Genomic DNA, 14,099 nt, shown 5'->3' with positions numbered 1-14,099 from the left:
CAATTTGGTAAGCGGCTTTCTTGATGGTTGAAAGCGTACACTGTTTTCATTTGTTATTTTCTGTTAATTCCAAATACTATCCAAAGCAACGCATACAAAACCCTACAAATGAGTTTAGGCTTTCTTTATGTTACAAATTTTTACCTATTTGTTACCTCCGTCTCAAACAAGATACAATATTTATTTTTGGCATGAGTTTTTAGGTAGATAGTATTGAGAGAAATATATATTTTATTTTTTTATTTGGACGATGCGAAGGGATAAAGCGTGGATAGAGATTAAATATAATTAATTATTTCGTATTGTTCAGGGTATTTGGGACGTACCAAAAAAAAATATTGCAGGATATTTGGGACGAAAGGGAATAATATTTATTTTCTAAAAGATATCCTATTCTATCTGTCTATTTAATTTGTTTATTTTTTTATTATTTTATTCGTCTCACTTAATAGCATTTTAAAATTACTAATTTAATTTTTTTATTTTAATTAAATTATTTAGTTATTTTAATATTAAATTATAATTATTTTTATTTTTTTCATAAAATATCAAATTAATTTTTTTTAATTTTTAAAAATTCAAAAATTTCTAAAAATCTCAACAACATAATTTTGTTATTTTTACTTTTTATATGCATATAAAATATTTTGATGAAATACATAATATAATAATTATTTTTGCTAATATATTTTTTTAATGATTTATTAATTACTTTAATATTCGTATTACATAAATCAGAAGAAGAAAAAATGAGGGTGAGATTGGAGTATTTATTTATTTTCTCTAAAGAATATTTTTAAGACATCATATCAATTACTATTAATATTTATTGTATGTTTCTTTACTGTAATTTTTTTTAAATTTTACTGTTTAAATCTCTCACAAAATATTTTATCAAATATTATTTTTATACTAAATTTAAATTTTATTTTTTTTCAAATTCATGAAAAGAAACATCCCCAAATAGTCATTAGATTAACGAGGTTAAGTGGTGTGTATGTTCGGGGATTTGAATTTTAGATTGAAACTTGACTGTATTAGTGGTATAATATAACATAAATACAAATTAATGTAATATTTTGAATGTAAAATTAATTTTTAATTTAATATAATATAAAAAATAAAAAATAAATATTTAAATTGATTGTCATTAGAGAAAATAGTTTTGTGAATAGCTAAAGTCCACCAAAACCCACAAACAAACACCCCCTAATTAATTACTTACTTCATCCATTTAGCCAGTGTTGGATGCCAAATCATTTTCGTCTTCGTCGGTGTTTCGACAATGACTTCGCACACTCTCCCCGCTGCTAACAGTCGCCTTTGCTCGAGCTCAATTCCATGGCGCCAAAGCCCTAGGAATCTCCGTTCACACCTCTTCTCTTCGACAATTTCGTTAATTCGACGCCGTGGAGCTGCATCGTTGAATGCTTCTGCCGATGGAGCGGTACAGTTTCCGTTTAAAATTTGTGAGTGGAAGCTTGCGAAACCGAAGGCTTCTACGAGTCTTAGTCGGTCCTTAGCCGAAGGAGGCGGCTCCGATGTGTTTCGAGAGCCAGGTTTTGTGGAGTTCATTACTTCGGAGAGAGTGAAAGTTGTGTTCATGCTCGCTTTGGCTTTGGCTCTCTGTAATGCTGACCGCGTTGTCATGTCTGTGGCGATTGTTCCGATTTCGATCGCTCGTGGATGGCGTCAATCCTTCGCCGGCGTTGTTCAGGTAATACACGAACCCTGCCTTGCCTAGTCCCGTTCTAATTTGACCTATCCGGAGCTGAATTTGCCGCTGAGTGAAGATTATCGTAGCTCTCGTGCGACGGTTATTTTTCTTGTTGAAATTGTTGTCGTATGCTACCTGTGTTCGATACATGTCATTACGAAACTGTCTTTGAGTTATGAAGTGAAAATCACAGAGTGCTTATATGACAAGGTTAATTGTTGCTGTTTCAACTGAAATCTGAAATATAGCTTTGTACGTTTAATATGATATATCTTGGTCTTATGTTCTTGTATGCAACCTACTGTTGTTTCTAGCGTCTTCTTCATGTTAAAGTGTTTTCAGTGCCTCAGACTAGTTGGTTATGGTAGCTGTATACTGATTTTGTATTTTTGAACGTTTTCCTACTTCTTGATCTGACAGATTTTTTCGAATCCACTGATTGTCATTCCATGCTGAATAAGAGAAGACAACTCGTATCTTTGCCACAATAGTTATTGATAATCAAAGTTCCTTAATAATCTAGCCTGATCTTAGCTGTGGTAGCTCAGTTGTTTCCCCTTGTTCTCTTCTTGCATAAAGCTTTGGAAGCTGAGATCTATCTTATTGTCTTATAGGAAACTGCATATCTGACTGCAACTGATGTGAATGATTTTGCAATAGTTCTTTTTAGTTTTTCTGTCAGATACCAAAACTCAGTGTAAACCTGTATATGTACATGCTGTCTTCCATCTTTTCCGCCGTGTCTGATTGGTTTAATAGCCACTAATGGCAGTCATCTTTTCTATGGGGATACCTGATATCACCTATAGCTGGAGGGGCCCTGGTGGACTATTATGGTGGTAAGGTAGTCATGGCTTGGGGGGTGGCTTTGTGGTCTACAGCTACCTTCCTTACTCCATGGGCAGCAGAATCCTCACTTTTGCTTTTACTTGCAATGCGGATGCTTTTGGGCATTGCAGAAGGTGTGGCTCTTCCGTGCATGAATAATATGATTGCAAGGTATTTAGCAAATTAATCTTCAGTTATGGTTCTATCCTTTTTCAATGAGATTTAAAGTATGTAATTTTCCTCTCAGATGGTTTCCTCAAACAGAAAGGTCAAGAGCTGTGGGACTTGCAATGGCTGGATTTCAGCTTGGAAGTGCTATTGGGCTTACACTTTCTCCAATTCTCATGTCACAGGGTGGCATATATGGACCATTCGTAATTTTTGGGCTGTCTGGTTATCTTTGGGTTGTGGTTTGGTTAGCTGCAACCTCGAGCACTCCAGATAGAAGTACTCAGATATCATCTTATGAACTGAGATACATACAGAGTGGTTCTTCTAGGCCCTCACTGCCAAAAAAGCAAAAGACAGGAAATGTTGTTCCTCCTTTCAGGCGACTACTCTCAAAGCTACCCACTTGGTCTCTAATTGTTGCAAATGCTATGCACAGCTGGGTACATCCTATAGAGTTAATTATGTATAACTAAAACACAAATTATTGCCCATAGCCAGTAACTTCAGTTTCTTCTGGGAATCTTTAGTTAAAGTTGGCTTGATCTAATGGCCTTCTCCTGCATTCAGATAATTACTGCCTAACCTTTTTCTTTTCTTTTCTTCCTTTCATGAAGGGTTTTTTTGTCATACTTTCGTGGATGCCAGTTTACTTCAAGACGGTGAGGTCATAAACTGATTTGGATTTGTAAAAGTTTGTTTCTTATTAAGAAATGAAGTTCAGTGGAAGTTTCTTGTTTCAGATATTTTGTGTCGACCTTAGACACGCAGCATGGTTTAGTGCTGTTCCATGGAGTATGATGGCTCTTGCGGGCTACTTTGCTGGTGTATTGTCAGATGTGATGATCCAACGTGGTATGAGTGTCACAGTGACTCGCAAAATTATGCAGGTCTTACTGTTCTCCATTTCTCACTTGTAACTTTTTTATTAAATACCTACACTCTCTATGTCCGTTATTGAGGGAAAGCGGTTGGTTTGGTTGAAGCATCTTATCAGTCTTGATTAGTTTGTCTTAAGAATATTAAAGGTTAAGCATGGGATGCTCTTGATTAATTTATCTGTGCCCGTCACTTTCTTTATTTTTTATTTTTTTAATTTATATACTGCTTTTAACACTAATATCTCATTCTGTATATGTTTCTATAGACAATTGGGTTTATGGGTCCTAGCTTGGCTATTATTGGTTTAACAACGGCAAAAAGTCCCTTTATCGCATCTGCTTGGCTTACCATAGCCGTTGGGCTGAAAGCATTTAGTCATTGTGGCTTCCTGGTGAATCTTCAGGTTGATAAATTCTATTTTTTTTTTTCTCTTTTAGCAAAATAATCGGTACTCTAAAGCCTAACTACTAACATATTTTCAACATTCTTATGGTTCCAGGAGATCGCACCGCAATATTCTGGTGTACTACATGGTAAATTCCCAGTTTCATCTACAACATTGCTCCATATTAAAAATTAAAAGACTGTAATTGCAATATGTCAGCATTCTTCTTGTTTTTAATCGGTTATTTTCTTTATCTATACTTCTGTGCAGGTATGTCTAATACTGCTGGCACACTTGCTGCCATAGTCGGAACCATTGGAGCCGGTTTTTTTGTTGAGTTAGTTGGCTCCTTCCGGGGATTTTTGTTGCTGACAGCATTCCTATATTTCTCTGCTGCCTTATTCTATAACTTCTTCTCTACTGGGGAGAGAGTCGATTTCGATGCATAGTAGTGTAGTCGAAGCCTAACTTCAGGTACTCCTCTCGGTTTTTATAAGCTTTGTAGAGAATTATTGGCTGCTGTTGGTCATATTTGTGTGCAATAATCATGTATGGAAAAGTTGCAGCTTGATAAAATCATCATATGGGAATGAGAACAATGTAAACTAGATTTATGGCCAATTAATTTTATGTGTATTTGATCAGATCTCCATTTGAACCTGCAGGCTGGCTCCATGAAAGGTATTTTGAAGCCACACAGAAAATAATACTCCTATGTGTAAACACATATATCATGAATCACTGTGGATTGGAGGGTGGAGTAGATAAGATCTCTTTTGGAATCGAATGTGAGTTTTATATATGTATATGTATTTCATTTACGGGCAGGCACGGTTCTGTTATTTGCAAATATGCAAGTATTTGATAACCGAATCGAATCGAACAAATACCCGAAACCGCTAACTGTCTACGAACCGAAAAATTTAACCGAATTTTCGGTTTAATTGAAATTTTAGGTTAATCAAAAATATTTGCAGTATTTGCGGATAGCTCGAATCAAACCGAAATTAATAAAAAATATATAAAAAAAATAATTAAAATTCTAATTAAATAAAAAATATTTGTAGATATTTCAAATATCCGAATCGAATATAATTATTAATATAAATTTTAAAATATAATAATATAAATATATAAACCCGAAAAAAATATGAAAAATCAAAATCGAATCGAACCGAACAAATATTGAATACGCAATATTTGTATTCGAATTGAATTTGTTTGATTAACCGAAAATTCAATTTGATTCAGTTCGGTTTTTTTGTCTACCTTTAATTTTATTTAGGGGTGTTAATTCGTATTTTTGGGTCGTGTTCGTGTCGGGTTGAGCCATCGGAATAAAAAAAAACTGTCAACCCGAACCCGAAATCTGATCTGAAACCCTAGACCCGAACACGACATGAATTCTTTCAGGTCGGGTTCAGGTTGACCTGAATTAGTTTCAGGTCACCTGAAATCCGAACAAACCCGATATGAACCCGACACGAAACAGACCCGAAAATTTAAAGAAAATTAAATTGATCTAAAAAATATCATTTTTATTTTTATATTATTTTATATTTAAAATAATATAAATATTATAAATTAAAATAATAATAATAAAAATTTCAGGTCAATCCGAAACTTAAAACCTAACTTGATTTTTATATTTCAGGTTATCAGGTTAACCCGAAATACGACTCGAATACGACACGAATTTTTTTCGTTTCGGATTCGGATCGACCCGATTTGTTTCAAACCTGAAATACCCAAACCCGAACCTGAAAAATTTCAGGTCAGGTTCGATTTTTCGGGTCGGGTTTACTTTTGATAGTCCTAATTTCATCCATTGGATAGAGATAAAGATTTGAACTTATTTAATGCTCTACTAGAATAGAAGATAGTAGAATAGGGGAGACCAAGGAGGAGGGGGGGGAATGGGAATTGCCTTATATTACTGAACAGATAACTACATGTTCACGTGCAGTGCAGTGCAATCAGTGGCACTCTATTCTTTTCTTAGAGATAAATAAGCAATCAAAGGAAAGGAAGCATGCATCTACATCAATCCCAATGTGCATCGTGGTTGGGTTTGCGTCACTACTCAGTACTCACTCGCATCACATGAATGAAACCTCCACCCCGATCCACTTTTATATATGTAGTATTATGTATATAATTCACCTCACAATATAATTTATTAATGCAATTGAATCATATTTAAAAAATTATATTTATTTAAATATACCATACTTAAAAAGTTATTCTGGCCATCAAATTCTTAACATGTTTTTATTTTTTTTTTTCCAAAAAAAATCATATTTTTTATTTATAAAAATAATTCTTTGGTACTCATTTTATTATTCATGTGTAAGAGTTTTTATATTTAATTCTTTTTTACTATAAATTGTATATTTGTAATTTATAATTTAAAAGTATTTTGGTATTAATATATATATATATTTTTAAAAGAATATGAAAAAAAGATTTTCAAATGGTACAAACTAAAAATAGTATTTTGAACTAAACTCAAACAATATTACATTAATTAACAAAATACATCGACTATCTACGCATCTAATTTATAAATATTTCCTAAATCTTTTTCTCAGTCAACGAATATAATGGAGTAATATATTCGGTGATCAGATAAAAACGGCAGTATTTTTCATAAAATATTATTTTTACTTTTTTGTCTGAAATTAAAGTAAAAATCACTTAGAGTGTGTTTGTTTGGGATTTGAATTTTGAGTAGAGATTTGAATAGTAAAAATTTTAAATTGTAATAATTGTATGATGTGATATAAATAAGGAGCTGATGTAATATTTTGAATATAAAAATAATTTTTACAATAATATATAAAATGAAAAATAGAGTTTGATTTGATATTTTTAGGAGAAAAATATTTGATGATCAATAAGATTTGGGTAAAATCTTATAAACAAACTAATACCATATTTTAAAATATAGAAAAAATCAATTTTGATTATAATATAATGAAAATTTATCAATTTTTGTCCCAATATAAAAAATTCATCAATTTTAGTCTCAATATAAACAATTTCAATCAATTTTGATCTCATTATAAACAATTTCAATTAATTTTGATCATACCGAAAAACTAACGAAAATTGCCGACTTTGACATAAAGGAGGTCACGTGGCAGTTGACTTAGAAAGTACACTGTCACGTTGTTACATGACCTCTTTTATGTCCACGTCAGCAATTTTAGTTAATTTTTTTTAGCTGTAAGATCAAAATTAATTGAAATTGTTTATAATGAGATCAAAATTGATTGAAATGGTTTATATTAGGACTAAAATTGATGAATTTTTATATTGAATATCAATTTTGATTATATCGAGACTAAAATTATTATTTTTTTTTTTTAAAAAAAAAAATAATAATAATAATATTATTATTATTATTATTACTACTAAGAAGCTCAGTCCTACCCATACTTCTCGGTAGGACTGTGTCTTACAGAGCAGTAACTGTAAGCAAGCAGTAAGAGCACTGATATTTTTCTCATCACCGCCACCCATCACCGTCGCCGCCGTCATCATAATCACCATCATCATCATCACAATCATCTCGAGGTAACAAGCGGAGCAGACCACTCGTATCGTATCCTCCTCCACAGAGCCACTACAGCCCTACCATTCATTACAATACATAACCCATTCCTTTCCATTTTTTCTCATTTTGTCCATATCAACAAACAAATATCTCCACGCCTTTTCGTCTACACCCTTCGCACATTCCTCCTCCTCTTAAATATCTCAATTTCCACTCGCATTTGGGGATTGTGCGTCTCTTCCATATACGGAGCACGCACCTATTCTGGTAATGTAATCCTGTTTCCTAGCTTGAATTTCACGACTACTTGTGTTCTGTTTCATATCTGCGTTTTCCCTTGCCTTGCATTTTTTTTTTTTTTTGGTTTCGGCTTAGTGTCGTTCTTTTGAGTGTGTGGCTTCGGGGTAATTGTGAAATTATTGTGTTATTATTGCTCCAACAGAATTTGTCAGATTTTCACTTCTTTAAGTGAGATTGGATTGATGCTCAAGAAATTGTTATAGAATAAGGTTCGAATATGATGCGTTTGAATATAAGATTGACTATCGGTTGCAGTCTTGTAGATGTTTTTTTTTTTTTTCTTTGAATATAAGCAGGAGTGGTTTCGTATATGAATTTGAATCGGGTATGATAGCTGAATATTTATGTACGATGAATCAAGTGTTTTTTAAGAGTATCTTTGCTAAATAAAATCACATGCAAAACACAGTGACTGTAATGCTACTCTCATTTCTAGTTTAGCAGAAATGCTATTAGTTGTTCAAATCATTTGCTTATTGGTCATTTATTTTTCATGCTCAGGTGGTGTATTTGTTATTGAAGATGGCAACCGCAGTGAAGACAAATGGTGCTAAAGCTGCTATTGCGGCCAAGAGTCCGGGAAAAGTTCCGGCTGATGCCCATCCGCTTGCCAAAGATCCAACTGAAATTGCGTCCAATATCAACTACCATGCTCAATATAGCCCTCATTTTTCCCCTTTCAAGTTTGAGCCAGAGCAAGCATACTATGCCACTGCAGAAAGTGTTCGTGATAAACTAATCAAGGTACTATACCTAGACCAAGTGCTCTGCCTTAAACTTTAGATTATGGATCATGATTGCATCACTCATCCTTTATACGGTGAACCGGACAGCTTTTGTGTTCTATAGAATGTTATGCGCACTTTGAATTAAAAATGTGCTATATTATAGCACTACTCTATATATGTAAGCTGGAAACTTGTTTTGTATATTTGTGGCAATGGATTCTTGTTATGCCTGATAATGATTCTGTTATGATTTCAGCAATGGAATGAGACATACATGCACTACCACAAAGTAAATCCTAAGCAAACATACTATCTATCCATGGAATATCTTCAAGGAAGAGCTTTGACAAATGCAATTGGAAACCTAGATGTTCAAGATGCATATGCTGATGCTTTAAAGCAGCTTGGCCACGAACTTGAGAACATTGTGGAGCAGGTAATATAAATCATTATGTCTTTGTGTAATAATAATAATAATAATAATAATAATAAAGATATATGTGACAATAGGATAAATTAGAAATTAGCTCCTTGGGTTATACAGATGTTCGAAAAACCCCTCTGAGAAAAATGTCCGCCCCTTGATTTTTTTTCAAAATTAGTGCAATATACCTTTCATTGTTTGTCTTTAGGCTTTTTTTTTTTTTTTTTTTTCCTGCAAAACACAAGGGGGATATTTGTTGATTTATGTTACATATATATATATAGAGAGAGATATTTTATATGGAATCTCCATTACATGGCTCAATTTCCCATTTACCCCTGACAATCCTGCTATTTGAGAGTACTAAGCAGAAGAAAGAGTTACCACTCCGATACTCATTCTCTTAGTTTTACCTTATTTGCTACTCAATTTGGCTTTCTATCGATACAGACACTCTGTGGATTGATTGTTACTGCTTTCATCCTTTGTGCTTCTTTGATGTTATGTTTATTTAGATTTTGACTATATTTTTTATTAAATGTGCAGGAGAAAGATGCTGCTCTCGGAAATGGTGGTCTTGGGAGGCTTGCTTCATGTTTTCTTGATTCAATGGCTACCTTGAACTTACCCGCTTGGGGATATGGTTTAAGGTATAGATACGGTTTATTCAAGCAGAGGATCAGCAAAGTTGGCCAAGAAGAAGTTGCAGAAGATTGGTTGGAGGTAAACATTCTTCGTACTATAATTAGCCCTTCATTTTTCTACATAAATATTCATTCCAAGGTTAACGAATACAGAAGTTCAGTCCTTGGGAAGTTGTTAGGCACGACGTGGTTTTCCCTATAAGATTTTTCGGTCAGGTTGAGGTCTATCCCTCTGGCTCGTAAGTGCCACTGAAATCCTTCTATGAATAATTCCAAGTATTACTGTCTTCAAGATATTTATCCATGTATTGCTTCTGTTTTGAAACTGTTTCAGTCGGAAATGGATTGGTGGAGAAGTCATACAAGCTGTTGCATATGATGTACCGATTCCTGGATATAAAACAAAGAACACCAACAGTCTTCGTCTCTGGGAAGCCAAGGCTGGAGCTGAGGACTTCAACTTATTTCAGTTTAATGATGGGCAGTATGAGTCCGCTGCTGCACTTCATTCAAGAGCCCAGCAGGTGAATTGTTGCCTTTGTCCTTACTCCTCATAACACAAATATGTGAATTTATTGATGTGCTATGGAGGGGTTTGGGTTTTTGAGCCTTCATGGATGCTTATGTGAAATGTTTGTATTTGTAGATTTGTGCTGTTCTATATCCGGGGGATGCCACCGAAGATGGAAAGCTTTTGAGACTGAAGCAGCAGTTCTTCCTATGCAGTGCATCTCTTCAGGTTCATCAGTGTCTTGTTCTTCGTTTCCATTGTCTTGAACCCAGTCTGCTCTACTCTAAAATATTCCAATCAAAATTTCAGGATATCATCTCTAGATTTAAAGAGAGAAAAGAAGGAAAAGAAGGGATTAAATGGTCTGAATTCCCATCTAAGGTTGCAGTGCAACTGAATGACACACATCCCACCCTAGCTATACCGGAGCTGATGCGTTTATTGATGGATGACGAGAATCTTGGATGGGATGAAGCTTGGGATATCACTACCAGGTGCTACCTCAACTATTTTGTTGTTGATTATTCATATGCTAAACTATAATATTAAAACCTTTATTTCTTCCTTGTTATTGTTCTTTTCTTGAACATGACAATATGCACCTTACCAGGACAATTGCCTATACAAACCACACGGTTCTTCCCGAGGCCTTGGAGAAATGGTCACAGTCTGTCATGTGGAAGCTCCTTCCACGCCATATGGAGATCATTACAGAAATTGACAAAAGGGTATTTTGATTTGTTAATTATGAGTCCTTTGCTGGCGTGCTAATTCATCAGGAATAGTGATCTTATCTTGCCTCTGCAGTTTGTTGCAATGATAGAGTCAACAAGACCTGACCTCGTGGACAAACTTTCTGGTCTTCGTATCTTAGACAACAACCCACAGAAAGCAGTTGTGCGTATGGCCAATTTGTGTGTGGTCTCTTCACACACGGTAAGAGCTTTTATTGTCGACATTCAAATACAAAAAATGGCTTCTGATGCTAAGTTTGCAGGAGCAAAGTTGATTAGACATTTCAATGCTCTAGATATGTCATATTATTAATTTTTCTTAGGCTTGATTCGATTTCATATATAGCCCACTTGAATTAGGGTAAGAAGGATAGATTTTTCTTACTTGTCGGGGAAAGAATTTAAACTCGAGTGAAATATGATCGAGCAAACTTGAGCAAAGTTAAGGTTGGCTTAATTTGCTCTTAAGTTTTATGTTCCATGTTACCCGAATGTGTATACGTGTTGCATATATATATAGTTGCACTGACTGATGATATCTATTCCTGTTTGGATAATTTGATAATTAAGCATGTGAACTCTGAACCTTTTGGCCAGGTAAATGGTGTTGCACAACTGCACAGTGACATATTGAAGGCTGAGCTATTTGCCGATTATGTCTCAGTATGGCCCACCAAATTTCAGAACAAAACCAATGGTATTACCCCCCGTCGGTGGCTGAGGTTTTGCAATCCAGAGCTCAGCCACATCATCACCAAATGGCTGAAAACAGATCAATGGGTGACAAACCTCGACCTGCTAACAAATCTGCGACCTGTACGTAATGTGATATTCAAGAAATATTAATGAATCTTCATTGCTGCCATCTTTCTCATTGCACTTTTACTATTCCCCAAGTTTTCGGAGAATTCAGATTTCCAGAATGAGTGGGAATCAGCTAAGTTGGCAAGCAAAAAGCGTTTGGCAAAATACATTCTGCAGGTTACCGGTGAGAGTATTGACCCAAACTCGCTCTTTGACATTCAAGTCAAGCGCATCCATGAGTATAAGCGGCAGCTGTTGAACATTTTGGGTGCCGTCTATAGGTACAAGAAATTGAAGGTGAAGTAACTTACTCTCATCCCAAAGTACTCTTTATTTGATGCATATTTCAGTTTTATCACTTAATCGGTGCATCATTTGAGTCCCTCGTGGTGCTTCCCTAAATTTCAAAAGAATGATGACCATTTATCTCATGATTATATATACGGTGTTTGTGGTAGTTTTCTGACAATTAGTACCACATATGTCGAGTTAGTTATGTATGAGAAATACTTGAGGAGAAGTGCATTTTTCAAAGATATCTTCGACACAATTTCTAAGTTTACGTACTTTCATGTCTACGTAGATAATTATCGGCAACTTCCTTCTCTTTACAAATATGTTAGTTCACTAATTGTTTAGCGACGACAACGAAACAATGGGTGCAGGAGATGAGCCCTGAAGAGCGTAAGAAAACCACACCTCGCACCATAATGATAGGAGGGAAAGCATTTGCGACGTATACAAATGCTAAAAGGATAGTTAAGCTTGTCAACGATGTCGGAGCTGTTGTGAACACCGATCCAGAAGTCAACAGTTTCCTAAAGGTACTAATGAATTACATAACCTGTCCATATCTCTAATTCCTTTACAATGTTCTGAAACAGCTAATCTACCAAAACTTGTTTCTTTCGTGATTTTCCAAAATCAAACTGCTGCAATTCAATCTTGCGCTAAAGGGGGCCATTGTTTTCAGGTCATTTTCATCCCCAACTACAATGTATCGGTGGCTGAAATACTTATTCCAGGAAGCGAGTTGTCGCAGCATATCAGTACAGCCGGAATGGAGGCAAGTGGAACAAGCAATATGAAATTTGCCCTGAATGGATGTCTCATAATTGGGACTTTAGATGGTGCTAATGTTGAAATAAGAGAGGAAATCGGGGATGCGAATTTCTTTCTTTTTGGCGCCACAGCTGATGAAGTGCCTCGGCTGCGTAAAGATAGAGAGGATGGGAAGGTAACAACAAGAACACAATTACTGCTATACATAACCAACCATATCATATCATATCATAGAGCTACGTATGTATATTGTACAACAAACAGTTCAAGGCGGACCCTCGATTTGGGGAGGCAAAGAAGATGATAAGATCGGGAGCATTCGGGACGTACGACTATAATCCACTGTTGGATTCATTGGAAGGAAATTCTGGGTATGGGCGGGGCGACTACTTTCTGGTCGGTTATGATTTTGCGAGCTACATGGATGCCCAAGACAGGGTGGATAAAGCTTACAAGTAAGTCATTCATGTCACGTGCCATGCCATGCCATTCATTCAATCAGTATAATTATATTTCACTTGAATGGTGTTGTTTTGGCAGGGACCGAAAGAGTTGGATAAAAATGTCGATACTGAGCAGCGCAGGCAGCGGCAAGTTCAGCAGTGATCGGACCATCGCCCAGTATGCAAACGAAATCTGGAATATACACCCATCCCCTCTCCCATAACAAGACAAACACCAGAAGCGGACACGGGCGGACAGGCAGACACACAGTCGTGGAATAATAATAATAATAATAATAATTAATAATATTGGCAAAGAACGAGCCTTTTGTCTTCATACTTCATATATTGAATCATCATCTGTCATTCATAATCACGTAAAATCAAGTTATGATGCCTCGTATCTTTCTTTTCCCCATCAATTAATCTTTTGACTAGAAGCTAACAGTCAAAGGCTGGCTGTAGCCTGTCTGAGTCGGTTGCTCTTTTAATTTAAAATGAGTTCTTTGAAATAGCTCACTCTATTTATCACAGCGCCCCAACTTGTAATATAATCAAATATACAGTATTTTATATAATACTTTTAATTCTAGCACAAACATTTTAACCATACCATCTCTTTCTTAACTACACTATTATTACCATCATACTTCTAGTTGAAAAATATCCAAATAGCAACATCCTTATTACATTAGGCATATGATAAAGTATATGCTAAAATCATGTGCGCTATATTAGTATGTGTAATAATATTGTATTTTGTTCAATACAGTGCAAAACAATTTTAAACACCGTAGCCGCTGTTATTACATGAAACATCAAAAGACCATGCAAATTTGCAATAATTACTTCTACCGTAAGTGTAAGAGCAGAGCATACATTATTTGGCGAGTCATAGTCATAGCAGCAG

General features: G+C 35.1%; 2 protein-coding genes across 4 annotated transcripts; both read left to right on the top strand.

Annotated features, from left to right (window-relative positions):
- Positions 1-1,193: 1,193 nt before the first annotated feature.
- LOC127260156 (probable anion transporter 4, chloroplastic) lies at positions 1,194-4,765 on the top strand. 3 transcript variants are annotated; one of them, XM_051287845.1, is made up of 9 exons: positions 1,194-1,717; positions 2,490-2,716; positions 2,793-3,156; positions 3,331-3,375; positions 3,457-3,603; positions 3,861-3,998; positions 4,095-4,128; positions 4,251-4,454; positions 4,646-4,765. In XM_051287845.1, the coding sequence occupies exons 1-8, from the start codon at positions 1,286-1,288 to the stop codon at positions 4,427-4,429; spliced, it is 1,566 nt and encodes a 521-aa protein (XP_051143802.1). In that variant the 5' UTR covers positions 1,194-1,285; the 3' UTR covers positions 4,430-4,454; positions 4,646-4,765. The 3 variants fall into 3 exon arrangements, with proteins under 3 accessions (XP_051143802.1, XP_051143803.1, XP_051143804.1); XM_051287846.1 differs by having other exon boundaries at positions 1,548-1,717; positions 2,527-2,716; XM_051287847.1 differs by having other exon boundaries at positions 1,603-1,717; positions 2,477-2,716.
- Positions 4,766-7,493: 2,728 nt separating this feature from the next.
- On the top strand, positions 7,494-13,592 carry LOC127259775 (alpha-glucan phosphorylase, H isozyme). Its single transcript, XM_051287362.1, has 16 exons — positions 7,494-7,806; positions 8,341-8,583; positions 8,824-9,003; positions 9,538-9,714; positions 9,789-9,874; positions 9,970-10,159; positions 10,282-10,374; positions 10,456-10,640; positions 10,757-10,874; positions 10,954-11,082; positions 11,478-11,696; positions 11,778-11,981; positions 12,350-12,508; positions 12,658-12,921; positions 13,011-13,201; positions 13,287-13,592. The coding sequence occupies exons 2-16, from the start codon at positions 8,362-8,364 to the stop codon at positions 13,411-13,413; spliced, it is 2,544 nt and encodes an 847-aa protein (XP_051143319.1). The 5' UTR covers positions 7,494-7,806; positions 8,341-8,361; the 3' UTR covers positions 13,414-13,592.
- The last annotated feature ends 507 nt before the right edge of the window (positions 13,593-14,099 follow it).

This window comes from Andrographis paniculata, unplaced genomic scaffold, assembly GCF_009805555.1.
Source record: "Andrographis paniculata isolate CXL003 unplaced genomic scaffold, ASM980555v1 Contig60END, whole genome shotgun sequence".
Lineage (NCBI taxonomy): Eukaryota > Viridiplantae > Streptophyta > Magnoliopsida > Lamiales > Acanthaceae > Andrographis > Andrographis paniculata.
This window is presented reverse-complemented; position numbering and strand designations above follow the sequence as displayed.

Coding starts and splice junctions, on each gene's coding strand:
- LOC127260156 (XM_051287845.1), top strand. CDS start 1,286: ATGACTTCGCACACTCTCCCCGCTGCTAACAGTCGCCTTTGCTCGAGC. Junction 1,718..2,489: donor CCTTCGCCGGCGTTGTTCAG/GTAATACACGAA, acceptor CACTAATGGCAG/TCATCTTTTCTATGGGGATA. Junction 3,604..3,860: donor TGACTCGCAAAATTATGCAG/GTCTTACTGTTC, acceptor ATGTTTCTATAG/ACAATTGGGTTTATGGGTCC.
- LOC127259775 (XM_051287362.1), top strand. CDS start 8,362: ATGGCAACCGCAGTGAAGACAAATGGTGCTAAAGCTGCTATTGCGGCC. Junction 9,875..9,969: donor GAGGTCTATCCCTCTGGCTC/GTAAGTGCCACT, acceptor AAACTGTTTCAG/TCGGAAATGGATTGGTGGAG. Junction 10,875..10,953: donor TTACAGAAATTGACAAAAGG/GTATTTTGATTT, acceptor TTGCCTCTGCAG/TTTGTTGCAATGATAGAGTC.